At 51.4% G+C, this 26,320-nt stretch overlaps 1 protein-coding gene across 6 annotated transcripts in view; it reads right to left on the bottom strand.

Annotated features, from left to right (window-relative positions):
* CHRDL2 (chordin like 2) overlaps window positions 1-23,124 on the bottom strand; it is a 30,412-nt gene extending 7,288 nt beyond the window's left edge. Inside the window, exons 1-8 of one of the 6 annotated variants that reach the window (XR_012122575.1) lie at window positions 22,505-23,121; window positions 12,965-13,077; window positions 9,138-9,231; window positions 7,153-7,295; window positions 4,778-4,871; window positions 3,064-3,119; window positions 1,250-1,418; window positions 187-308 (exon numbers count right to left, since the gene is read on the bottom strand). Coding sequence is in view for 4 of the 6 variants with exons in the window: in XM_073216016.1 (XP_073072117.1) it covers window positions 114-308; window positions 1,250-1,418; window positions 3,064-3,119; window positions 4,778-4,871; window positions 7,153-7,295; window positions 9,138-9,231; window positions 12,965-13,077; window positions 22,505-22,586 (946 nt within the window). In the remaining 2 variants the exon portion in view is untranslated. Of the gene's footprint in view, window positions 1-113; window positions 309-1,249; window positions 1,419-3,063; window positions 3,120-4,777; window positions 4,872-7,152; window positions 7,296-9,137; window positions 9,232-12,964; window positions 13,078-22,504 lie in introns of all 6 variants that reach the window. The other 5 variants (XR_012122574.1, XM_073216020.1, XM_073216016.1 and 2 more) reach the window with 5 other exon arrangements.
* Between the last annotated feature and the right edge of the window lie 3,196 nt (window positions 23,125-26,320).

Below are 26,320 nucleotides of genomic sequence, written 5' to 3'. Positions count from 1 at the left end.
TCCTGTGTATCTAAGAACTCTGCATCCTATAGCTCTAAATCTATGCTGCACCCATGTTGGAGATATTCCAAGTATCTGTGCTCTGGGGAGACAGACCCAGGGTAAATCTGTACCTGGGCAAACCTTGCAGCACTTCCCGGCTACTTTCTCAGGGCGACGGCAGGGGTACTCGGCAGGGCAGTTTACCCGCTGGCAGTCCTGTCGGCCATCCTGACAGGTGCACAGGATACAGGGCAGGGGTCCGAAGGAGCGGAAGGCTGGGTGCCACACCTCCCCGTGGCTGTAAGTCTTCCCTCCATGCACGCAGGCTGAAAGTTGGAGGGTTAGGGCTTGGACACAGGCCAGAGTCCAGTAATGGGTGGGGGTGGGGCCTTGGGGAGCCCCTGCTCCACCACTCTGGCCCAGCCACCCTGCCTACAAAGTGGAGGCCAGAGCCTGAAGCTGGTCCCCATCCCTGTCATCTCTCCCATTTCAGCTCTCAGAGCTGAGACGTGAGACTCCTGCTGAACTTAGTTTCAGGAGTCCTTCCTCTGACCTTCATGAGTACCTCTGGTGGAGCAGAGAGACTGTTCCAGCAGGAGAACTGAGATCAAGTTCTGTCTTTACCTGGCCACATGAGCTCTGGAAGATCCCTTCACCCTTCTTAGCCTCAGCATAGCTTAGCATCTCTGCAGGAAGGGGCTGGGACAGATGCCTCCGCAGCTCTTCTTATCCATCAGTCAGGGAGTCCTACAGTGAGGCCTCCTTCCTCCTAGTCTGTTGCCAGAACTCCCACCTGGCCCCCTTCTCCCCTCCATCCCACCATCCTGCAGCCCAGCCCTGCTCACCACTTCCTTTGTCAAAAGCATTCTCTCAGCCTTCCCTTATATTACAGCAATTTATTCACATGTCTGGAGCACCTCAAGGACAAGGACCATTTCTCATCTCTCTGTTCTGTGCCCCTCAATTCCCAGCAAAGACATGGCAGATGCTAAAAAAAAGCATTGTTGTATTGACCCACAGGCCTGGTCCCAGGACTGGTTCTGTCTCTAACTCAGTACACAGAACCTCAGTGTCCTCATCCATCAAATGGGGGCTTAGACTTGATGCCCTCTAGGGACACCTTCAAGTTTTGATGTTTTATGAGTCTGCAAGCACACGGTCAAGTTAAGATTGGGGAACCACTGTGTAGGGGGCACATGGATGGGAGTGGGAGCAGTTGGGGTCCCCATTCCCCACCTCAGGGGTTGGAGGAAGTTCCAGTTCCCACCTTTCTTATGTTTTTCCTTCAGGACAATCCTGACTGTCGTGCTGCCTGTCCCCTTAGGCCGGAAGTGGCGAGGGATGAAGCCCAGAGGGGAGCTGAGGCCGGTGGGGGCTGGAGTGCCCAGGCCTCTCCGCCTCCCACTGTCCCCGGAACATGGGTCCTGGGAATGTCTCTGCAAATGGCAGGAAAGAGGGAGATCACTGATGGGCCGCTGCCGGTGCGGGAGCAGCAAGATAGAGGCTGCAGCAAGCAGCCCGAGGGTGCACCCCACAGGACTGCCCAGAGAAGAAAGGGCACAGGCTGGGGATAGAAAGAAGATGTGGATGGGGTCCAAGACGTTCTCAGACAGTGGATCTTTGAAAACTCTCAGAGGATAGTATTTGGAAATCCAACTTGCACCAAGCCTTTCTCAAGCCTATTAGAGGCAGGGCCTTGAGGCTGGGGTGGGCATAGGGTGCTGAGGTCTTGATCTGGGAGATATATGTGATCAGGGACCTCAATTCCCATCAATATTAAACATAAAATTTATGTTATTGCATTATATATTAATACTATATATTAAAATATATAAAAATATAAAATTAGTATTAAAAACAATATTGAGGAAATAAATGGTGAAAATGGAGTGAGGATTAGAGTCAGGAAATTCTTTGAGAAGATTTAGGTTGTGGGACAAGGAAAGGGCCTCTGAAGATCCTTCTAGGCCCCAGAATCCCATGGAGAGGGAAGACTAAGAGCAGGCTGCATATGGAGACACGGTGTCTCCAAAGCCCCCTTTCCTGAGCCCCTGAATCCAAGATTCCAAGACTTCCTCTTCCAGACAGGGTCTAGGGAGGGCTGGCAGTGAGAGCAAAGGGTACATGGTGAGGGCAGCGTACTGGGGTCAGTGCCAGGCCCTGGCAGAGGAGCCCGTAAGCTGGGGGCAAGGACCAGAGCTTATTCCCCCCACCCGCTGACGCTAACTCACTGACACTGAGTTACTCACATTCCTTCTTGCACAGCCCCTTTCTGCCTCACAGTCTCTGAGTCGGTCTTTTGCTGGTTGGACTGAGCCTGCAAGACTTCCCAGAATGGAACTGTGTCCTGGGCTCCAGCACAGACCCAGGCACTTAGAAGGCTCCCAGGAAATGCTTGTCGAGTGGAATAGAAGCAAGAAGGAATTGAAGAGCCCAACCCCCAAATGGTAACTTGCCCACATCATCCAGTAAGTAGCTACTTAGGGCCTGGAACTAAGCCTGGGTGGACTTCACTTAGCACAGTGCCCCCAGCAAGGGGGTGGGAAGGAGAGGTGCTCAGGTCCTGCAGCACAGGCCCCCACGTGAGGAGGTACAGCCCAGGAGGGGAGAGGCTGGCAGAGGAGGTGGGAGAGTTCATTAGCTGAGACTCTGGGAGAAGGCGGTCAGCCTCCGGTGCCCCAGGGTTCAGGTGACCCAGGCTGAAAGAGCAGTGGAGCTGTCCACATTGTAGACATGCCACAGACGGTGGACAGGGACTTGAGTCGGTGTGTGAGCCCATTCTCCTACCTCCCCTTTCCGACCTCAGAGAGCCAGAGTTAGCCCATCTGAATGCTACATCAAGATTGAGAAGGGCCAAGACAGAGCAGGGAGCAGAGAGGTAGCGCCAAAGAACTGACACCTCAGGAGCTGGGTGGACAAGGCTGGGTCAAGTCAGAGGCCACTCCTGGGGGAACATGCTGCCCAGAGGTGGGCTGAACGAAGGACAGACACATTACTCTGCTCCAGATTGACGGAGATTCAGGCCCTGGATACCAGTCCACCACCTCCTCTCCACACCTGCCATTAAAGCTGTGCACTCACCACTCCACGGTGTGACTGTGTGGTGTCCTCTTCAGCTGACCTCTCACCTGACCCATCTGGAAACCCAAAGGGAAGTCGAGTCAGCCTGCACCTCCTCTGCATTGCTGGCTGGAGTCCTGTGGGCTTCCACCTCTAGGCTTTGCCTAGTGGCACTTCTGCAGCCCCTGCATACTAGCTGGTCCCTTTGCCCCAAAAGGGACATATTCCCACTTTTCATTGTAGCTTCTCCTCGCCTTTTGGGTTGATGAAGTCCTTACAGTTGGGTTGCTGCCTCAGTTTCCCAACACTGACCTCCTGGTCACCATTAGGACTGAACTCCTTGGATGGGCCCGAGCATCTGTTCAGTGCCCATCATGGGTGGCCCAAAGGCCCAGAATCCCATCCCTGCAGCCTGCTCGTTGCAGTCCCCTGGGCAGCCACTCTATCCTACCGCACTTGAAGTTCCCAGGTCTTGATCTATACTCCTCTACTCCCCGAGACCCTCTCCAGCCCCTCTGCCCCTTCAGGTGGGATACCCCAGGACACCTCCATCTTCCACCCCCTGGAGGACCAGCTCACAAGGCCCTTTGGAGCCCTGAGTGGGATTCTCTTTCCCCAGTCTCTGCCTCACATACACCCTGGCTCCCTCCTCTGAGCATTCTTGGTTTGAACACCAAGAACACTGGACTTAGACTCCAATTAAGCCAACCTCTTAGTACACACGTGGTGTAGCTAAGGCCCAGAGAGGGGAACAACTCTGCAGGAATTAGCCCGAAGAGCCAGGATTACACTGGAGTCACCCAGCTTCTGGTCCAGTGCCCTTCCACAAGGCCAGCATCAAAGGAAGCATTCTACTGTGAAGCCCTCCCCTCCCTGAGTCCTGCCTCTTCTAGGAAGCCTTCCTGGACTACCCTAGCTCACAAGGAACAATCTGACCATGTGTATACTTCATTCTGCTCAAGCCAGTTGCTCTTTCACTAGCCAATGTGTTGGCCTCCCTCTGTCCTATACAAAGATTTTACTTGGATTCTGCTTGACACACGTTCTCTGAACCCTGGTGAGCCCAGACCTGTCCCCAGCTCTGCTCTGAGGAAGACAAGAGGAGATGTGGCCCCTGCCTGTACAGATACCTCTCCTGTGCCTCTTCTGATCCTCTCAGCCCCTCTGCAGGAGCTCCAGCCGGCTTCCTCAGGCTCAGCCTGCCCATGCCTGCCCTCCTGCCTGTGCTTCCGGCCCATGTCTCCTGCTCCACTTCTTACCCCGCCACACTCCTGCCTCCTGGCCTAGGGAGGCCTAGCACCCACATGTGCATGCACAAATGGGGAACATAAGGGGATTGCTACCCTTGGGGGGATACTTTGACCAATGGGAGTTGGTGGCTGGTGGACAAATTCTTACTCCTCTTCTATTACCCCCAAACTTTTCTGGAAGCACAAGACCACCTAGAGCAATAGGTCACACTGATACTAAGCAGAGGCAGCTCCTCAACACACTTGCATTGCTTCTCCCGCCTTCCCTGCTGCCCTCCCCGTCCCCTCCTTCCTGCTCTGTGGGATCACAGCAAAAGAGGCACAGCAGCCTCTGCCACAGGGGGAACAGGCTAAGCCACTGCTCTTGCTAAGGAATGGGCTGCCACATGCTGGGTGTACCCTGAGGCTCCCCCAGCCCTAACAGTCCATGGCTAGGTCCCTGGGGTCAGGAGGGTGGGCACTGCTGGGTCTAGGGACAGACTCACCTTTGCAGGCCTGGCAGCAGGAGGCAGGCAGCAGGAGGGGTGCGGGGCATCCCGGTTCTGGGCAGGTCAGGAGGCCGCAGTAGATCTGGCCCTCCTGACAGACAGAGCAAACAGGAGCTGGGAGGTGAGCTCTGATGAGAGTCAGCCTTGGGGCTGCAGGAGTCTCCTGCCCTGGGGGTGAATGGCCTTGAGGTCTCCATTGAAGTAGGGGAGGGAGGGAGCAGCAGAGCATCCTGGGCAAGGCCCAGCCAGCTCAGAGGAGGGGTCCCCTGTGCCCTCCCCCCTCCCACTCCAGGTCAGAGGTATCAGTCATCCTTCAGCTTCTAATGGGTTTCCACACCTCTCTCTCCTAGGCTGTCAGACAACTCGGTGGGATTGTAGGTGGGATTCCCCTGTCCTACAGATGGGCAGAACCTGGAGAGGGGCCTAGACTGCCTGAAATCAGAGACACTGCCACGCTGAAGACACTAGAGCCCAGTCCTCAGGCTTTTCCTGGAAAGCAATGCCCTTCTGCCCTGGCCTGGAGCAGAGGCTCAGCATAGTGGAGGGGATGGTGGGGAGCCACCTTGGGCTCATCTTGTTCTCGCTGAAAGCCTTGGGTCCTCACCCTCAGGACCCAGCCTGGAAAAGCAAGACTACAGAGGACAGAGCCTTCTGGGAGTCAGGAGGCCAGAGGACTCTTGGGGAGCCACTTCTCTTCTCTGAACCTCAATTTCCTTCTCTGTGAAATGGGGGCACTCCCATCTGGGCTGTGAAGATCAAAGGAGGAAAAGGTGGTTAAAACCCTCTTTAAACTATAGGCACAAGGTACCTGGGAGGAAGTGATGCAACCTTGAGTCCTTTCCCTGTGGTTTCTGTTGTTTTTGCAGCGAGTCTCAGAAGTTAGGATTCTGATCCTTCAAATGAGGTCAGAGTCAAGCCAGTCCCATGTAAACAGGGATGAGGAGAGAGAAGGGGAGATCCAAGTGCCCAGGGAGGAGGGACAAGGACTCACAGACTGTTCTCACCACCCCACCACCATCATTTCTGTCTCTTCCACAGCCCCCTCCTCCTGTCCTCCCAGGTCCTCATCCCTTCATAGGAAGCAGCACAGCGTAAGGACAGGAACATGGGCTTAGGAGTCAAGTATGTTGGCCCTGCTTCTGAATTCTGGCTCTGTCACTTAACTAGCTGTGTGACTCTAGGCAAGTTGCTGAACTGCTCTGAGCCTCAGTTTCCTCATCTGAAAAGTAAGAACAGTGATATCCTCCTAAGGTCATTGGGATTCTGTGTATAAACACAGGACTACCAGGTACTTAGTAGGTACAGAGCACTTGACCACTGCAAGAGGCTTAGGCCCTGCAAAAATAACCACTCTCCCGGTTGACTTGTAAGTGATGGCTCCTAGTGCTAAACACTCCTAAGTTGTTTGCTCTGCAGCAGATTTGGAGTCTCAGAGTGATGCGATCCTCTCACTGAGAAGATGAGGAGGCAGGCCCAAGAGCGGCAACTCACTCAAGGTCACCCAGGGAACCACGGCAGAGCTAGAGCTTGAACACAGGTGTCCAGCACCTCGCCTAGGCCTCTTACACTCACGTCAATGCTAAGTCAGGTTATTGTTTTAAACAGAGAAGATACTGAAGGTCACCCAATCAGACTCCCTTCCACGGTCAAAGAAATTGAGGCCAGAGAAGTCTGAGAATAAGGTAATAAAGGTAATTGGGAGGGCAGGAGTTTCTCCTGCCAATGCACAGACAAGCGAAGCCCAAGGGTAAGAATGACACACTGAAAGCCACCTGCAAACCCACAGCAGGACCACACCTAGATCCTGCCGAGGAAGAGGGTGAAGTCTCCAGATCAGGCCTTGCTTGGTTTCAGCCTATGTCCCCTGATGATAATGCAGTGTCAGCCTGCCTCTCCCTGGGCCCAACTCTGATCACAGCAGAGGAGTTTAAGCAGCTTCAGATTAAATTCCATTTGCTACAAAAAGTCTGGCCCTATCTCCATGCCCTAGGATGGGTAACTGATCATCCCCTCATTCATACTCATCCAATAGTCATTATAGACATCTGTGTGCCAGGTCCTGGGCCGGAAGCAGTGGAGTGTACAGAAATGAGTTGGGTTATGTTCCTTCCCCTCAAGGAGGACAGTCTACTGGGGGAAACACAAGTGGGCAAATGGCAGTATAAAATGACCCCTGCTGTAACAGGCAGCTCGGGAAGGTGTGGAAGCCCAGAGAAGAGTAAGATTTTCCAAAACCCAGATGTTTCCTTCCCCCAGGCCCATTCACTCTTGCTTTGCCTTGACTGGGGGAACAGTTTCTCCCCAGTCCACACCACTGGGCTTTGCAGGCCCAGCCCTCTGGCCTACGCTAAAAGGAAGGTGGAAGGTCTTACACTACAGCTGCAGAGGACACACTGGTTGGGCAGATGGGAAGGGAGCAGCTCATGGGCGCTGAAGATCTCTCCGTGCTGGTACATGGTCCCATTGTGCTGGCAGGACTTTGGGAGGGCCCGGAGCCCAGAGGGGGTGTGAGGTTCTGCAGATGGGAAGGGACAGGAGGACGAAGAAAATGAAGTTTCACTAAGTGCTTTGCCAAAATCAACTGGGCCACTTTTCCGAAGATTTTGCATTTTATCCCATCTTGGCATTTCAACTGAGCTATAGCCTCAGTCTTCCCAGCCAGTCCCCATATCAGCCAACCAAGAGGTCTCACTGACACCTACATTTGAACATGTCCACCAAGGTCTGAGCTGGCCCTGACCACAGTCCAAGGGCAAGGCCAGAAGCCTCAGCTCCACAGAGCTCCTCTCAGGGCGTCAGTTGATTCAACATTCCTGTGAGCATCCATGGAGCACCTCCTAGTGCCAGGCTCTGTTTTAGGGGCCAGGGACTCAGCAAGGAACAAAACAAGGTCCTACGTGGAGTTACATTCCAGTAGAGTCAGCCGGTATGATTTTAGATATCCCTGTGCTTGGAAGCACCTGTCATTCACTGGCCACCAGAGCCCCACTTCTCACCACCTGCTATTAGCCAGGCCTTATCCTGCCAGGTAGCAGGGTAAGCCTCTGGTCTTGGGAGAATCCACTCAGTCTTTCAGATACTTTACTAAGCACCTGCCCTGTAGCAGGCATCATGCTAGGCATTGAGCACAGAGTGCAGAAAAAGACTCAGCCTTTCTCAACAAGAAACTCACAATCTAAATGGGTAGAGAGACATGCCACAGCAGTGACATGGTGGTATGGTAAGGGCTGGGGCGGATGGGAATGCTTGAGCTGAGGCAGCCAGAGGAGGGCCCCTACCTCGGCTGGGGTGGGCGGGGCCAGCTCCAGAAGGGGCTGATGACTGAGCTGAGTACTGAACAGAGAGCCAGGCAGCCGAAGGGGCAGGGCATGGAAAAAGAGGGAGACAGGAGGATGTGAGGAAGAAAGGGCCAAAGCACATAGTCAGCGTGGAGAGGTAAGGATTCCTGGGGCCAGCCTCAGCCAGGGAGGAGGCAGAAGGCCCCCTCACTGAACGGGATGAAGCTCAGAGCCCCTGCTCCCCAAGGGAACCCAGAGCCAGGAATATCTATGACCCAAGTCAGAGTTATGGTCAGATCTCTGTAAGGGTCCAACTTGGAAAATGAGCCCCTCTAAGTATATACTTCACACAGGTCCCCAACTCACCAGGAGAGCCCTGGTCCAGAGCCTGGAAACCACAGTCTGGAACCCCCCATTCATCACCTTCTTGATGCTTCTAAACATGGGTTCTCCTCTCAACATCTCCCTACTTCTAAGTTGGCCTTCCCACCAGCTGCCCGTCATTGGCAACTCGGTGTACACTCAGTTATGCCACTTTCTTCTCGGGCCACTTGTCATTTCCTCTCTCTTACCTCTGCTTCCTAGAATCCCAGCCTCAAAGGCTCTTGGAATCTCAACAGCATGGAATCATAGACATTTCGCATCGGGACACATGCACTGTCTGGGAGGAATCTCAGAGCACACATACTCCAACTCCTTCAGTCGCGCCTTGCCCCAGAGTGTAACTCTCAGCCCCAGCTTACCCGTGCCACCTGCACAGGGCTTGTGCACTTCCTGGCCCTGGCCAGCCAAGGGAGTGGAGACCAGGTGTGCCGTCAGCAGGTCAAGCACACACCTATTTCCTTCAGCTACATTTTCTCTCTCCTGCTATGTACAGATGCTTAAGAATAAGAAGTTTTACCAGCACCTCAGCCCTCTGTAAGGATTCAGGATGTTTCTTCCCCTGGGCACCTTTGTGTCTCAATATCTCTGATGGCTAGACACTGCCCCTCTCATTCCAGAGGCTGGCATGGGGGGTTGGGATAAGGGTTAGTGGGCAAGGGGGAGGCTGGCACAAGGGGAGGAGCAAGGCTACTTACCCACACATCGGGGACAGCACTGCTGTGGCTCGGTCACAGGCTCAGGGCAGTGAACAGGAGGGCAGTGGAGGCGGTAACAACTCACGTGGGCACTCTAAAGGGGACATAGAGTTGGTCCTGTTCCCAAAGGGCCATTGCATCCCACCTGAACCCATCCTCTCCCAAACCCCATCCCAACTGCAGGGCACTGCACTCGTTTTAAGCCTGTGATGGGATAAAAAAAACTCAGTTTGTTCAGTCTCTCCCCTTCCCCTGCTCCCTGGTGAGGCTCTGCCATCTATATCCTTCCCTGACCACAAAAGAGGACACAGTGTGCATGGATTTGCACAGACCGTGTGTCCCCTTCAAGGTATTTGAGAAATAGAAGTAAAAGTATTTAAGCCTTGACCTTGACTGTGTTATTTTAACTCTGGAGCTTTTGTTCTTTTACTTTTGGGCCTAAGCTTCATAGTTAAAAGAGGAATGTGATGCATGAGGGCAGGTAACAGGGATGGCAACACAACTAGATACCTGATATGGAGAAAACTTAGGGCTTTGGGATCCACTCCCTAAATCTGTGGGAGGTGACTGCACAAAGTCCTTTGGAGGAGGAGGAGGAGAAAAGGAAGACCCAGAGTTCTTGTGCTTTTTCAAGGGCAGCAAATGAAAGAGATAGGGCAGAGGAACACGTGCAGAGAGAGAGGAGCAGAAACAGAGGAGCTGGAGAGAGGCCAGCATCCCTTTTGGAGGTTTTCCCAGCTCTCTAGACAGAGTGTGTCAGCCGGTCCTAGGCACGCCATGCCTTATTCTTCCCTCCATTATAAGGGTCAGTGCACTGTGTTGTAACAAACCATTTACATCTATCTAATTGATTCAACCACAAATTCCCAAGAACAAGAACCAAGACTTGTGCTATTCATCTCTGAATTGTTAGCCAAGGGCCTTATTCCAAGCTAGTGGCTACTAAAGTCTGAATGAATGAATGAATGAATGAGTGGATGAATGAGAGCCAGGAGATGAAGGATAGATGGTTTCTCAGATAAATGGAGCCAACTTCCTTCAAACTTTGAAGTTGGCAAGTTTGTTTCCAGCCCCCTTGCCCCCCCACCCCGAGTTCTCTGACAGCACCCCTTGCCCCATGCAAAACCCTGCAGCAGGACCAGTCCCTCTAGGGTCACTACTTTCCAGGATGGCCAGGGGCTCACAAGGGCCAGTCAGTCCTGAGGGGCATCCTGGAGTCCACAGAATAGGTCTGAGCTCCAAAAGGGACTTCCAAGAGGCCCAGCCCACCCGGGTGCTTATTAAATGTCTAGTGGGTAAATTGATCCCCTCAGATGAGAAACTAGGCTGGAGGTCAAGTAACCACGTGGCCTGAAGAGTTGTGTCTCTTTCCTGATTCAGGCCTTGGATGAGCCAAGGGCTGGACATGATGAGTAACAGGAAGCAGAAAATAAGGTGGAGACAGGCTGAGGTTGAAAGGGCGGGGGTCGGTGGGGGCGGGATGGAGGCCTTGCAGCCTCTCAGGAAAGCCGTAACTACCACTTATTGAGTGGCAGCTAGGTAGGGGCTTTATGTTGCACATAAATATATTGTCTCACTTCATCTTCTCAACAACCCCAGAGGTAGGTACTATTATTTACACTTTCAAAACAGGAAAAGAGTTTCCAAGAAGTTGTCTAAGATCGCACTCTGTCTCCAGGGTCCATGTACCTTCCAACAGGCTGAGTGCCTCTGGTCGACAGGGTGGAGACCCATTCATTCACTCACTATTTCCTGCATGACTATTGTGTGCCAGGCCCTCTTCTCAGCTCTGGGGACATAATGGCAAGACTGACAAGGTTTCTGCTCTCACGGAGCTCACACCCTAGCAGCAGGAGACAGACTATAAAAAATAAACACGTAGGAACAAGATCATTTCAGATGTTAAATTTATAACAATAGTAAAACAGGGTAATGTGGTGGAGTTAACCAGGTTAGACCATTCTAGAAACAGCTGTCAGAGAAAGCCTCACGAGGAGATACCATTAATGTCATGACATGCAAGATAACAAGGAACCATTCATGAGAAGATCAGGGGTTAGAACATCTCACGTGGAGGAACAAGCAGGAATGGGGTTGAAATGTTGGTGCAGGTAGGAAACGAGGTTTGAGAGTACGGCGGAAGTCAGATCATGCAGGAAATCTGGATTTCACTTTCAGCGCAACACAAAGCTATTGGAAGATTTTCAGAGTGTGGTGACATGATCGATTTTATGTCCAGAAAAGATCCTTCTAGCTGCTGTGTGAAGGACAGACTTAGAGAGCCACCCACTGGGAGGCTGCTGGAGGAGCCCCAGGTGAGAGAGGGGGGTGGCTTACATCAGGGGGAGCAGCGAGGGTGGACAGAAGTAGAGGGGCTCATGTTTTGCAGCTATCAGCAACAGTTCCTTGGGCTGAGGAAACTGGGAATGTGTGAACTCTGGGAGAAATGAACAAGCTCCAGTGGATCACAGAACTCGGACTCTGTCAACTGGACCACATGATATGTCTGGAATTTTCAGTTATGGTTTCCTTTCGGTTCGCTGGCTCTATTTCATGAAGTTCTTTTTGTAAAGGTCGATTGGCCTCAGATGTGCTAAGGAAAACCAAGGGGAGGCAATTGTGGGGGGTTGTGTCCTCACTGGCATCAGAGTTCTACGTGGGGCCGATGTGGTAAAGCTGCGGAGAATCAGAGGCCCTGGGAGGAGTGAGGCCACGGTGGTCAGTGTCAGCAAGGGGCTGGCCCACGCCCCTCCACCTCCCCGCGTCTCCTCAGAAGCTCTTCTCTGCTCCCACACCGAGGACTGGTTCACAAGGGAGCCTCTTACAGGCCATCTGCACTCCTCTTTCAACTTTGTGCAGGAAGAGAGAGGTGCCAAGGGGCTGGCTCCACCTGGGAGCCAGGTAGCCCTCCCCCAAGCCCCAGCACCCAGACAGAGAGCTGAGGATTTCACATCAACCAGGCTGCGCCCCAGGCAGCTGAGCTAGAGGCGAGGATGTTTCAGGACCTTCTAAACCACTCCCTCCTTCCCCATCCAACCAAACTCAGATGTGCCTTGAGAATTCTGGAGCTCATGAGGGTCTCATTTACTCCACCCAGTCACTGTACAAGGCCCTGTGGAGGGTGCTAGGTCAGAGTTGGGTGGAAGGAGACAGAGGTGACCAAAAAGACTTGTTAGCCTTCAGCAGGACACTGAACTGGGCACAAGTGAGCACCCAGGAAGACCTGCTCTCAGGGGCTCTGTGGGGCGGTGGGTAACTGACAGACTCAGATAACCATTACTCCTGACCAATGGTGACCAGGAGGATGGGAAGCATATGTGGTGTCCCGGAAGAAAATACTTTCACATGAGGGTTCAAGTAAGGCTGCTGGTGGAGGTGGTATTTGGCAAAGCCTAGAAGATTAAGTCTTTGGCCTAGGGGCATTGGGAGAATGCATCTTAAGGCAGGGTGATGAGAGAGGCGGCTGGAGGAGAGAGTGCAAGGAAAGGAAGGAATAGGAGGCCAGAAGGGCTGTCTTCTGCCTAATGGTGCAGAGGGAGGCGGCACCAGCAGAGGTGGAAAGCAGGTTGGGGTCCTCAGTCCAGCCCAGCCGCTGACCCACTGTGTGACTTATCTCAGAGAAGCCACAGTAGCCAGCTGCTGTGAGTATTGAGTACTTGGCAGGGACGTGGTGTGGACCTAAGTCCCTCAGCTGCTGCTGACAGAGCATGATTCTAGAGGGCTGGTTCCAGAACGCCCTGACCTCCAGGGTCAGGCTCTCCTCTCTCCCTCTGGGGTAACTTCCGTGGGATTCTCCTGGACATAGCTGCCACTGCCAAGAAACTTACCTCGGAGCAAGTACAGCGCAAGCAGTACATCAGGCCCTGTGGCTCCAGGTAGGGGTGCCAGCTCTCACCGGGGGAGTATCTCTTCCCATGGAAAAGGCAGAACATATCTGGACCTGGCAAACCAACCAGAGCTTTGTCAGTCCTGAGGGCTCCAGCCCAAAGACCCTGCCTCATTCCTTCATCTTTCTAAGAAGGATGTTATCTGGGACACTCAAGTGAAAGAGAATCCACTGGACATGCTCTCCCAGGCAGGGGCCCAGAAATGTCTACATCTGAATTTCAGCTTGACGACACACATGCTGTGTGACTTTGGACATGTAGCTGCCCCTCTCCAAGCTTTAACATTTCTCTTGCAGGGCAGTTAGTAGATCAGGGAGTTGAAGTGCTTCACAGATTTGAATTGTGGTATACATGTTAGTTATTACTCTTAGACAAATAATCTGAGGCCCAGAGAGGATAAATTATACCCCTAAGGTAACACAGCAGATCTGTCACCAAGCAGGGATGACAGCTCAAGTCTCCTCACTTGGCCCAGTGCCCCTTCTGCCCTCGTAATCACACTTGCTTCCTTTTTCTTGGTCCCATTTTGCTTATTTATTTACTACATCTGTGCACCTTCCCCTCGTCTGACCCTCTCCCTCTGTACACACGCACACACACCCACACCCTCTCTCTGGGGCCTGTGACCTACCTTTTGAATAAAGCCCCTCACAGCAGCTTTCCTGCCTTTGTACTACCCTGCGTCCTTCTATCTCAGCAAGAAGCCCCAATGACGAGTGCTTGAACTGGGAAAACAAAGTGCTGCCCGGGGAAAGATTATTAGGAAACCAGCTTTTATGTACCCTGAAAAATGGTCACTGCTACTACTACGATAAGATCATTGGTTACTTTTGTAATCTGCATCTCAATATGTAGTCAATACGTAGATGAATGTTTCTAAGAATGATGGAAATAGTTTTGTCTCCATAGGTGGGTTAGATACCTCTCCTGCAACCCTGCTTTCCTGAATCCTCCACTCTCTCACTTCTCATAGCCAATCAATCGCCCAACCCTTCAGGCTGCCTCTAGAACACTTCAACCCTCACCTCCTACCTTGCCACCTAGCCTCGGCTCAGGGCTCCTGGTCGGCACTGCAGTGCCTGCCCCACCCCTCTGCCTCCTGCCGGTTCCCTGCAACCCTCCTCCACACAGGTACCTGGGGATTTTAGCAACCTAGAAAGGATGCTATCGTTCCTATGAGAAACTCCCCATTTCCTAAAGAATAATCTGAGCTCTTTAGGGAGGAACTAGGGGGACCAGCACAAGCTCATGGTCTGCAAAGGTTTGTTGAATTAAATGAGATTAAAATATGGAGAAAGGAACCAGTGATTATTGACTATCTTCCTTTTATGAAGGTTACTTAATTTTCACATTAATACTATTGTTTTGAGAATTAAATTGGATAATGCTTGCAAAGTGCCTCCTTAGCCTGGTTCCTGACACTTCACCAAATGCTAATATTGTGAAAATGATGACAACAGTGGCCCTGCAGATGTGATCCATTCAGGATAATAACATCTGTGCTGCAGGGTCACTGGAGTGTCAACATAATTATGAGAAAACTAGTGGATCTCAGAGACTAAATGACTTGCCTTAGGCCATCCGCTAGGGATTTGAACCCAGGACTCCAGGGGCCCTTCAGTTCCCTCACTCCCTATGGCTTTTTTGCCCAATTTCAGGAGCCTAGAGGTTCCTTGTCTCTGTCCCTCCGGCCACCACCCACCATTCCCTATTTTTTAATCCTGATCCCTGTTGGTCTAGAATCTAGAGGCTGGCTTTCATGCCTTCTGCCCACTTTCTAGAGTCTCACGCTTTCTGCATCATTCTCTTAGATGTTTAAACTCACGGAATAGAGAACATTGAAAGTACAGGAGCAGGGGCAGCTCACATCCAATGCAGAAGTTCCCTCTCAGTGTAGGGGAGGGGCTGGCAGAAGAGCCCAAAGGCCATTCCTGACCTCGGGAAGCTTCCTTTGTAAGAAGCGAGGCTGAACCCAGCTGCCTCTGGCCCGAGGCACTGCTCTGCCTTTTGGGCCTCTCAGAACAAAGATTTGAGGCTGTGATCGTGATGTCCTCAGAGTTTGTGCTTCAGTAGCCCATGGGGACCACAGAAATACATGGCTGAGCTCCCTCCCCAGCCCCACAAAGTAGAGGGTTCCCTTCCCAGCAAGGCCTGGCTGCCCCATATCAAATGAGCTGTGTTTATCTCTCAGCCTCGGCGGGCAGAGAGGAGAGCGGGACGTGGGCCCAGCTCGGGTGCTCATCAGAGCCAGCCCAGCCCTCCAAGGACTGAATGATGTCTTTCTTCCTCAGTGCCCTCCCCCACCAGGGAGGAGGGTGATTGCAACACTACCTCGGCCTTAGGTCTCAGCCTTGTTGCAGAAGAAACCCTGTCCCACCTTCCTTGGGGCAGCCCTGCAGCCTGGCCCTGGTGCCAGTTAACCCTACACCCCCAGCCACAGCCTGCTCAGAGCATGACAACAGAGAGATGTCTCAGCCCGTGCCCAGGCCTGGAGGCCCTTCTCCCCACCAACAGACCTGGCAGTGGCTGAGGGTGTGGGGGGCCTGGCAGGCTGTCCCTCAAGCCCAGGAGGCCTCCTGTGGCCACGATTCCCTCCCCACCACACCCTCCAAGGTGAGAGGCACAGGAAGGGTGGCACTGCCTGCAGCTCCCTCTTCTAGGGAGGGGACTGCCCAAGGTCATGCCAAAGCCAGGCGGGAGGAGGAACTGCCAGACCGCAGGCTGCCTCCGTTGCTGCAGCCCTGGTGTGAGCCCAGTACTTGCACATGGCTGGTGGAAGGAGCTCTACCTCCTTATGCTATGAGTTTACTGGGTGACCTTGAGGAAGACTCTTCCCTTCTCTGAGCCTCAGTTGCCATCTGCAAAATAAGGGACAAGGGGTGTAAACTTTGACCAAAGGTTTTCTGCACACTGTTTGTGAATCTATGATTTCAAAAGTCTAAGACTCCAGATTCTAGGTTTCTAAGATTTGAGAATTCCATGTTGCAAAGAGCCTACATTTCTTTAGAACATGGAGCTTTTAGAATTGTACAGTTTTGTGGTTCTAAGATTTGATCATTTCAGTCTTCTGTGATTTAAGATGTGTTGATGGCTCCATACGCCCAGGCTCTCAGGGGCTCCAAGGTGGGCTAGGATGGGGTTCCAGGAGTCAAAGGAGCCTATCCTGAGTGACGTGGAGAGGGGGCAAAGTTTGTCTCTCACATCCCCTCCTTTCCTATCTACCCCCTTCGGTCTTCTGCTGCCTTCCCACCCCTGCCCTGGCCTCAAGCCTGCCCTGCTTCCTCTCCCTACACCATGGCTGTATCTCAAATCCTGCCCCCTACCCCCGACCCGGTGCCCTCATCTCTCAGCGCCCTCTCCCAGGGACCTTTAGGAGTTAATGGCCCTGGCAGTGACATCTAACCCAGGAAAACGAGGTTAGTGAAGGAAGTTTTCATTTGAGGAGGACAATTGGCACTGTTCTGAGCTTTAGAGACATAAAGAAGAATTAGAGTTGGAGAGGTCTCATGCCCTTCAAAACCCCATGCTCAACGAATGTGTGTAAATACTCCAAAGACCCTGGCTTTGGAGTAAGATAGGCTGAGGTTCAAATTAGATTTGGCTTTTATCTGCAGCCTGAGTTTAGACGAGTTACTTAGCCATGCTAGGCCTAACCATCCAGCGCTATGATAGCGAAACCCCTTAAGGGGGTTTCTATATCTATTATTTGGGATCAGTAATACTCTCTACCTTTCAGGGTTATTGTAGAATTAAGTCAGATAATATACGTAATATGCCTAGTGCCTGACACATATTAGATGCTCCATTAAATATAGGTAAAAACAAACAGACAAAAAGCAGATCTGGGTACTGACCCCAAATTTCCCTACTGTTTCTTTTTGCTCCCAGAATTCTACAGGCAACCCCAAGGTATCTACTAGGACATGAACATCAGGGCACCTGCCACAGAGGTTGAATCTCCCTGGTTTCATTTATAAACTCCCTGGCCCTATTTCCTGTGGCTCCCTGCCCTCTCCCTGCACTCACAAGCCAGACCCTCTCAACACCGCCACTGCCTATACAGACCTTGGGCTGGAATACAGAGATGGAAGTGGTCAGAAAGGTTGGAGGAGAGAATGGGAGCACATGGGTGAGAGGCCAGAGGTCAGGCTGGAGAGAGGCATGAAAGGGCAAAGGAAAGCCATGGAAAACCTTTAAACTGGGGCATGACTGTGATCAGGTTTGCATTTAGAATCATCCCTATGGCTGAATGAAATGGAATGTGGTAATAAAAAGTACTTACAAAGTGGGTTCTTCGTCATTACTAAACTGTCAGCTTCCCAAGAGCAAGGATCACATCTCGTTAGTTTTTGTATCTTCAGTGCTCTGTGCAAAGCCTACAGAGAGCTGCCGCTCAATAAATGGAGGCATAATGAAAGAAAGAGTGGATTCAAGGGAGACAAGAGGTTCTGGAAGAGGAGGTGATTGATGGCCCTTAGTCCTGGAAACCCCTTTCTCTAACAAAATGAATACTTTATTATGAGGTAAGAGAGCCATCCTTAGCACTTTGACCTTGCCACCTAACAGGGGTTAGTTTTGACTTTCCTTTTTCCAGTTCCCACCCATTGGAACTCCCAAACTATCTGCCAAACCAAACATCATGTACAAAATGGACAGGAGCCTGGGCAGGTAAAGAGGTGATTCCATCATCGTCACATGTAAGTCAGAATTTCCAAGCTGTCCCACCCAAGGTCATCCCTGAAACTCACGTGCTATAAAAGGTCTGACAGGGGTGATTAAAGTGGGTAGTGTGGTCGGGAGTTCTTCCAATAGGAAGCAGAAAGGACAACTAGAAAGATGCTTCTAGGTTGCAAGGACAGCATGAGGAGAGAGGCCTGGAACTGTGGCTGGCACGTCCCCAGCCTGCAAGAACTCGGGAAACCTGAGTGAACCCGGCTTCACTGGAATGTGAGAATGTTTACATCTTTTCCCTTGCACCCACACAGCCATACTTACTTTCTTTATTTATAGTCCCCTTTTCACACAAACTTGCTCCCCTCTAAGACATAGCTCTGCTCTGGGCACAGGCGCTCTATGGGGGAGGTCTCCTAAAGGAATTTGAAATGAGACCTTCAGCTCCTCAGTTGCTGAGCTGTGTAACCTGGGAATGGGCCCCTGCCTCCTCTTTTCTAGCACATGACAAATGTTCAGGAGCACAGGAAGACCTACAAGGAGAGAATCCTCAAATCAGGAAAGGCTCCTCTGTTACCTGGCAAAGGCCAAGGGGCAGAGATGAGACTGATACATTCTATTATGCCTTGGACATACACACTTAAGATTCCAGATTCTTAGAAAGTTAGGGACTGAGAGGTGACAACCAATCCTCTATTTTAGAGATGTGGAAACAGAGTCTCAGAGAGGTCTTGGGACCTGCCTAAAATCAAACTCCAATTTCAGTCTTCAGGTCTGAGGCAGGTGCTTACAGGAACACCCATCCCCCAAGGGACAGGACCTGAAGTGGCTTTAAATAGCAGACAAAAGGATCCAGGTGAGACATAAGGAAGAATCCTGACTACAAGAGTGGGTAACAGAAGACTGTGGAACAGCTTTTTCTGGGATGGGATCCTGCCCTGAGGCAGGGGGATGCCTGCATGATCTCTGCACTGCACCTCCCGGGGCACCGCTCTCAGGCCAGTCCCTTTCCTTGGAAGTCCAAGGGCTTCAAGATCCCCTCCCAGAGCTGGGCACTGTGGCCAGTGGCTGGTGGAACTTGAGAGGCAGTCCTGGAACAGGTGCAGCAGCTGAATCAACTGCGCAGCTGTTGGCGGGCTCTGCTCAGCAGCCTGCATGCGAGCGAGTGAGACAGAGACCTCTACTGGTGACAGAGAGGAAGTGCAGAACCTCCTAGACACATCCAGAGAGGGGCCTGCCCGAGTGGGATGTCAGGCCTTCATTCAGGCGCCTCTCACCTCCTCATGTACATCTGGACAGGTGGACTGGCATACGATTAGGATGAACAGCAGGATGGGGTCCCCACTGGCAGGTCTCCTACACCCACTACCCCAGGCCCTCTAGGTACTTCTCTAGGTGTCTGAGGGTCCAGCTACTCCTCCCTGGCAGGGCCGGGGTACCAGGCTGCAGATGCACACGCCCCCTTCTCCCTTTTCCAAACATCAGAGAAGACTCAGAGTTAAGAACAGCATCTTTGGATCTTAGAATCTTAGAATCCTGTGATGTTTAAAGCCAGAATGGTCCTCAGTGATACCTGTTTGGGCCTAACCATCTCACTGGGAAATCTGAGTAAGAGGCAGAGAAAGGCAACTTGCCCTGTGTCACAGCTGCAGTTGGTGGCAGAGCCAGAGCTGGAGCCCTGATCTCCTGATTCCAAGTTCCTGTCTGAACCACATCAGACCATGGGAGCTCCCTTCCCACCCCATCCCTGCCTCCAGGGTCTGGGATTCCATCACCTTGGAACAGAAGCCATGATTTCTATAGTATACATAACCCTTTGAGAAAGAATAGAGAGATCGATGTTTTTACCTGATTATTGACTCTCTCCTGAAGACAGGATTGGGTGGAGGGAAGAAAGAGAAAGCAGAAATGTGGTGAATACCTTGAAGTTGGGGGCAATTCATAAGAGAAGAGCACAAATGAGAGGAGCTGACACAGGGGAAAGAGCTGCAGAGAGAGTCATGACACTGGCAGGTTCTCATTCCACAGAGGGATGGGTGCCTGACTTCATGCATATATGTGGCCTTGTGTGGCACTGGGATCAGTATCAGGTCAGGCTGGGAATGGGGGTTCAGTCTGTGGTCAGAGTTTGAGGATTAGGGCTCAGCCTGTGCTTGGATTTGAGACACAGTCTGGGCTGGGATCAGGACTCAATCTGTGGCTGGAAATAGAGCCAAGGATAGAATTACCTTTGTTTGAATAGCCTTGTATTGTAACTGAGGAGCAAGCTGCCACGCGTGCTCACAGGCCCTTGGCATTCTGCAGGGCTGGGCCACCGTGCAGACTTGAGAATTTCCATCAGTTAGCACCACCGCTGAAAGCACCTAAGATGTCACCAGGAGCTGCAACAGGCCTGAGATATTACTTAAACTCAAACAAGGACCTTCATAAGAGACCTTCAAATAGGACCCTGGTAAATGACGATAGCATTGTTTCTAGATTCAACACTAGACAAATGAGGCTCAGAAAAGGGAAGTGATTTGCCCCCATTCACACAACCAATGAGTGACAAATCAGAGACTAGGGTCCAGGTCTCTAATCTTCTCTTAAATTAAATAAATTTGATGCATGACCTTGAGCAAGTCACTCCCCCTTTCTGGGTTTCAGTTTAACTACAAGGATTGGAAAATTGAGTGGTGGAAGCAGATTGTTTTTGAAGGTTCTTCCAGCTCTGACTTCGCAAAATCTTAACACACCTCTCTGAATATTGCTGTCCACCTCACCTTAACTCAATGAGTCTGCTCCAGGTTGTTTTCTTCCATGTCTGGAGCTAGTTCCCAGCTGTAGGGAAGACAGAGTAGTGGCAGGACCCAGTGAGAGGTACAGACCTGAAGGCCAATGAAGGTACAGAGGAAGGAGATCAGAGAGGATCAGGTGGCCAGGGAAAGTTTGCTGAAGAGGTGTGACCTGAGCAAGGTTGTGAAAGGCTGACAAAATATGGGAGGCCAAGAGGAGAGATGTGGGCAAGATATGAGCAATACTGCATAACTATCTGATTCTAGGACATCTTTCTAAGGTGCATTAAGGGCAGCAATATCTGGAGAAAAACGTTGGGGGCTGAGAATGATGTGCCAAGTAGAAGTGAAGAAGTGGAGGGTATCCTGTGTTAAGTCCCTTTCAAGAAACAACAGGTAAGTGTCAGGAGGAAACCTTCAGGGCTCAGGGAGGGGGAGGAGACATTCTCTGAGAACCAAGCATTGTGCTGGGCACTGTAACACAGTCACTTCCTTTAATCCTTTTAAGAACGCTTTCAGTTCCAGGTGGGTATGTGTCTTAGAAAAATGAAGAAATGAGGCTCGGAGAAGTTGTGACTTATGAAAATCACACAGATATCAAGGGGCAGAGGCAGGACTTGAACCCAAGACTGAGCTCTCTCCATTACTTCTTACTGAGGACTTCTATGAGTCTCATGCTGCTGGCAGCCCAGAGATGACCAGACATGCAGCCTGCCCTCACAAGCAGAGACAAGAATGAAACAAAATCCAGCACCGCTGGCTCCAGAAAGTCACATGCATAAGAAAGGCAGGGAGCAGAGGGGGGGTGGGTGGCGGAGAGCTGAGCTGCAGAGAGGGAAGAGCACTAGGCTGGGAGTTGGGACACTGGGGGCTTCATCCCCTCTGCCCTGGTGTAACCTGGGGCAAATCACTGCCTCTCTTTGGCCTCAGTTTCTTTATTGTGTATTTCAGGATTTGAACTAAGCTCCATCCTTCTCATTGAGAGAATCTTTGGTTTTGTTTTCCATCTTCACAATATTCTAAGAGATTGGGGATGTGGAGGGGGTCCACCAGCCTACTGTGGAGGCAGGGAGGAAACTGAGGTTCAGAGAGATTGCATAAATGGAGGTTACACTGTATCTAAGTGGAAAAGCATGAATAAGGAACTGATATTTTTTAAAAACCTGCCATGAAGCAGCTAGTTGCTGGTGCCAGTTACTTGACATGTTTTTTCGAATTTAATCCTCACAAGAGTCCTGGGATATTTTTACTCCTGTTTTATAGATTAGGAAATTGAGGCACAGAGAGGTGCCCCCCAAGCCTGCCTTTCACCAGCTGTGTTTAACAAATCTGGGGTAATGAAGACTGGTCTATCTTACTGTGCCCTGATGCCTCCCAGAGCTTCATACCCCAAGTCCGGGTTCCTGCCAGATGCTGTGCGGCAGCGGGGAAAGCAGGGGATTTGGAACTGAATGAAGGGTTCTGGCTTTGGATGGCTTACTAGCTCTGTATACTTGAGCAAGTTTCTTCTCTCAGCCTAAGTTTTCTCATCTGTAAAATGCAAATGATAATACCCACCTCATGGGAGTATTGTGAGGATCAAAAGAGATAACAGAATGAAGTTACCTAGCTATTCCTTCCTTCCACGGGCCCCTTTTTAAATGCAGTCTTCTTTCCCCCTTCATCATAGCATTGCCGTCTAACACACGGGGCGCTCTGCTGGGAAGACTAAGCCCCTCTCCACAGACAGACAGACACACACACACACACACACGCACGCACGCACGCACGCACACACTGCCCTCTCTCCTACTGCCCTCATTCCCCACATCCTCGGGTCCATGGCAGCAGCCCCCTTGGTTCTGAGTCTTTCCAAGTTTCTCCCCAATCTCCCGGACCATCAGCCCAACTGTTCCGCAGAGGAGTCTCCACCCTCCCGGTACAGGTGCTGCCCGGACGGCTGTCAGAACAGTTTGGGGTCCCAAGTCGGGCGCTTTCCCTCACATCCCAGGGGCTCGCATCTCTCTGCCACCCACCCAACCCCGCCTCCACTTACGGGCACGAGCGTGGGAGTCCAAGGGAAAGCAGAGCAGCGCGAGTCCCAGCAAGGAGGAAAGAACCCGGACCTCGGGAACCATCCTTCCTTCCCGCGGGGCCAGGCCGCCCGGCGCTGAGCCGGGAGGGGCGCCGGAGGAGGGTGCGCTGACGAGGACACTGAGGCCCAGGGCCACGGAGCAGACCCCAGACCCCGGGAGGGCTGCTGCCACAGTAGAGAGTCAGAGATGGGTCGGGAGGTGGTCAGGACAGAAAGGGGGATCCGAGGTGGGAATAAGAGGAACGTGGACAGAGAACAAGGGGGAAGGAGGGAGAGAGATGGAGAGACGGAGGAAGGCAGGGCAAGAGGGAGAAGCAACAGGAGCAAAGGAGAAGGTGAGAGGGAGGGGAGAAGAGGGGCGGAGGGGACCGGGGTCTGCGGGGCGCGCAGCGCTGGGCGAGGCGCGCGGGACCAGTGGGCTGCTCCGGGCGCGCGGGCTAGCAGCAGCCGGCGCCCCTGCTCGGCGAGCTCGGGGTCGGGCCGCGGGGTCCCGGGGGCTGGGCTGCGCGCGGGCCGGCTGTGCACGCCAGGAGCGCCAGGCGCCACGCTCGGGCGCATTTGTACTTTGCCGCGGGAAGCAGGCAGCCCGGCCTGGCGCTGGCCTAGCCCTGGCGCCTCCTCTGGGGCACCGCGGGCTCGGTGGATTGGCCACCCGAGAAACAGGCCCACTTTCCCCCCTCCTTTCTCGTGCCGGGCTCCGGGACCGACGCTCCAGGCGCGGCGCCGAGAAGAGGCGAGGGGGTTGGGGAGGAGAAAGGGGCCGCCCGGGCCACGGGTTTTAACCCCTGACTCTCCGCGACGCCCAGAGTGCAGGAGGACCAAACCCAGTTAGGCTTCAGGTGGAAAACTTCGGGGCAGAAAGATGGGCTGTCGGGGTCAGCGCGGGGAAGCGGGCTTTGGGAATCTGAAGCCCTCAGAGTGGGGCGCTCTGTGGTGCGTGCACAAAGCTTGGCCTCTGGATGGAATTAGGACACTTGCCATTCTTAATTGTTTGTGGTCATGGGCTCGCCACTTCGGAGTCTGCTCCCCACCTCTAAAATGGAGATCTTAATATTTTTAGTATCTTCCCACAATTCTCACCCAGAGGAAATAGCACCAAACAGTCAACTCTCAAAAATAAGGGGTCATAATTCCAGGGTACCCACAAGCACCACGACCAGGTTGAAATCTAGCCCGGCTGAATCCTTGGTCCTCACGAAGCAGGACATGATCTCTTCTTTGCTTCTGCATGTAAGGCCTGCACCTGAGAGTGACAGCCATGTTCAAGCTTCTTGGGGGAGAGCTGATTGTCTTTCCCACCTGAAGGTGGGCTCCCAGGGGGTACAGCCCTGAAGCCCACGGTTGGTGCCCCACCCTGTGTTCAATGAGTGCATGAATTAATAGGACCCTTGCTCCTTCCAGACAGGAAACACCCAGCCTCCCTAACTTGCTCGGCCATTTTGGATAAGTACATCCATCTCCACTTTGGACCTCAACTTCCTGCCTGGCTTCCCTTGCAGAGCTACTGGAAACCCCAGTGGGTGGGGGAGGGAAGAACACTGGGAGGGAGTACGAGGTGCGATGGGGTGTTGAGCCACATCCCACCGGTAGGGAATCACACTTCCAGATTTATACCCTTTTGACTAGCTGTCTATGAAGATATTTTCCAGGCTAAGTCTGGGCTTCCCATTCTGCTTGATGCCAGAATGTTCCATCCTCTTCAGAACAGAACAGAGAGCCCTGCGAAGAAACAGACCTTCCCTAGGGTTCTCAGAATCAGGGGCAAACATGATTTGGCCCCTGGGTGCCCTTCAGATTTAAACTTCTCCCATTCCAATATGGCCAGTCTCTTTCTCTCCCTTGAGTATATTTTATTTTAACAGTGAGACGTATGTATGCCATCATGCTTTCCTTTTTTGCCTTGGCTTTCATGGAGCTCAGAGTTAAACCTGATGCTTAGCTGCAGAAACAATCTCACCCTTTTCTGTAGCTTACTGGAACAGAGATCTTTTCCTTCTTTGTTTAAAGTCTGTTATACACATATATTTATGTCTTGGATGTAAGCCGTGGATTAAGACTGGCCTCTCCTACATCCTATCCTGCACATTCTACTTCAGGAAAGGCCTCTACCATGAGACCAGAAACAGGTCTCAATCCCTCTCTCCATCCTCATCTTCCACAGGATTGAGGCCATCATCCAGTCTTCCACCGCTAACCTGGGCCCCTCCAATTTATTTTCCTTACACCTGCCCTAAGAATTACGCTGATCATTTCTACACCCGACAAATCTGATCACATTATTTTCCCCTTACGACCCATCACTGGAAATAAAAAATAGATAACATTCAGTGCAATGTGGTATCCTGAATTGGATTCCAGGACAGTGAAAGGACATTAGTGGAAAAACTGGTGAATAAAGTCAATACCTTTGTTAAGTAATGTACCAGTTTTGGTTTCATCATCTTGAAGAAGGTATCATGGCTATGTAAGATATTAATACTGGGGAAACAGGATAAAGATAAGAACTCTGTACTAGCTTTACAGCTTTTCTGTCAATCTAAAATCCTTCCAAAATAAAAAGTTTATTAAATAAATAACAGAAGAAAACCCAACTATCAGCTTCCTATCATTTTCAGAATAAAATCCAAAATTGGTAGCACTGGATCATGCACATTTTCACTCCTGCTTACCATTGCCTCCTGCCCTACACCCTCGCAAGCACTCACCTCTCCAAACTGGCCATGTATTTTCATGTCTCTGTATCTTGATACAGATGACACTTGAGCCTCATGGGTTTGAACTGTATGGGTCCCCTTGTATGAGGATCTTTTTCAATAAATACAGTACAATATGGTAAATGTACTTTCTCCTAATTTGCCCATAATTATATTTCTTCTCTGTAGCTTACTTTATTGTGTGAATACAGTATATAATACATATGATATACAACATATGTGTTAACTGTTTATGTTATTGGCAAGGCTTCTGGTCACCAGTAGGCTGTTAGTAGTAAAGTTTGGGGGGGAGTCAAAGTTATACATGGATTTTCAACTGAGCAGGGGTTGGTACCCTTAACCTCTGCCTTGTTCAAGGGTCAACTGTATATGTTTTCCTTCTGCCTGGACTATTTTTCTCCTCCCCCACCTAGTGAATTTCTTTTTACCTTTCAGAAGTCAGCTCTGAGTCACTTCCTCTCTGAGGCCTTCCCTGAGTCCCCCAAGCAAAGTGAATTTTGGGTCTTTGTGTTACCAGCAGCACTTTGTATTGTGGCTATTGGAGTGTCAGTATTTATTTGTCTTTTGGAGAGTAAATACTTATTTGCATTTCTGCCCTGTGCTGTGAGGGCGGGGGCTCTGTGCATTTATATCTGTACTTGAGCACTTAACAAAGACCCTGACACACAAAGATACTGAATAAATGTGTCACGAACGAGTGAAAACCTCAGTGACTTGAAAAGATACTATTCTTTCATGGGAGTACTTTCAGCACCACTATGGCCTTCAGCTTTAATCAATGATTGACATAAGAAGCAGGCACTTGAAGGAAGTTTCTGTCTTCTATAGAACTGCTATGGAAGACGGTTGTCCATGTTTTACCTAATATCCTCTAAGAAAGGAGCCTTGATAAATTCTTCCAAAATCTAGTCAGGAAAAAAAGTTTCTTAGCAATTTGTTGCACCCCATTTGGCACCTACTTGCTTCCCCCTTAGGGAACTTGCTCACTGCCTTCCAAGGCAGCCCACTGCGCTGTTGGACAGCTGTTAGGAAGTTCCTAACTGAAAGCTGACTCTCTGTTACT

This window comes from Manis javanica, chromosome 11 (genome assembly GCF_040802235.1).
Source record: "Manis javanica isolate MJ-LG chromosome 11, MJ_LKY, whole genome shotgun sequence".
Lineage (NCBI taxonomy): Eukaryota > Metazoa > Chordata > Mammalia > Pholidota > Manidae > Manis > Manis javanica.
This window is presented reverse-complemented; position numbering and strand designations above follow the sequence as displayed.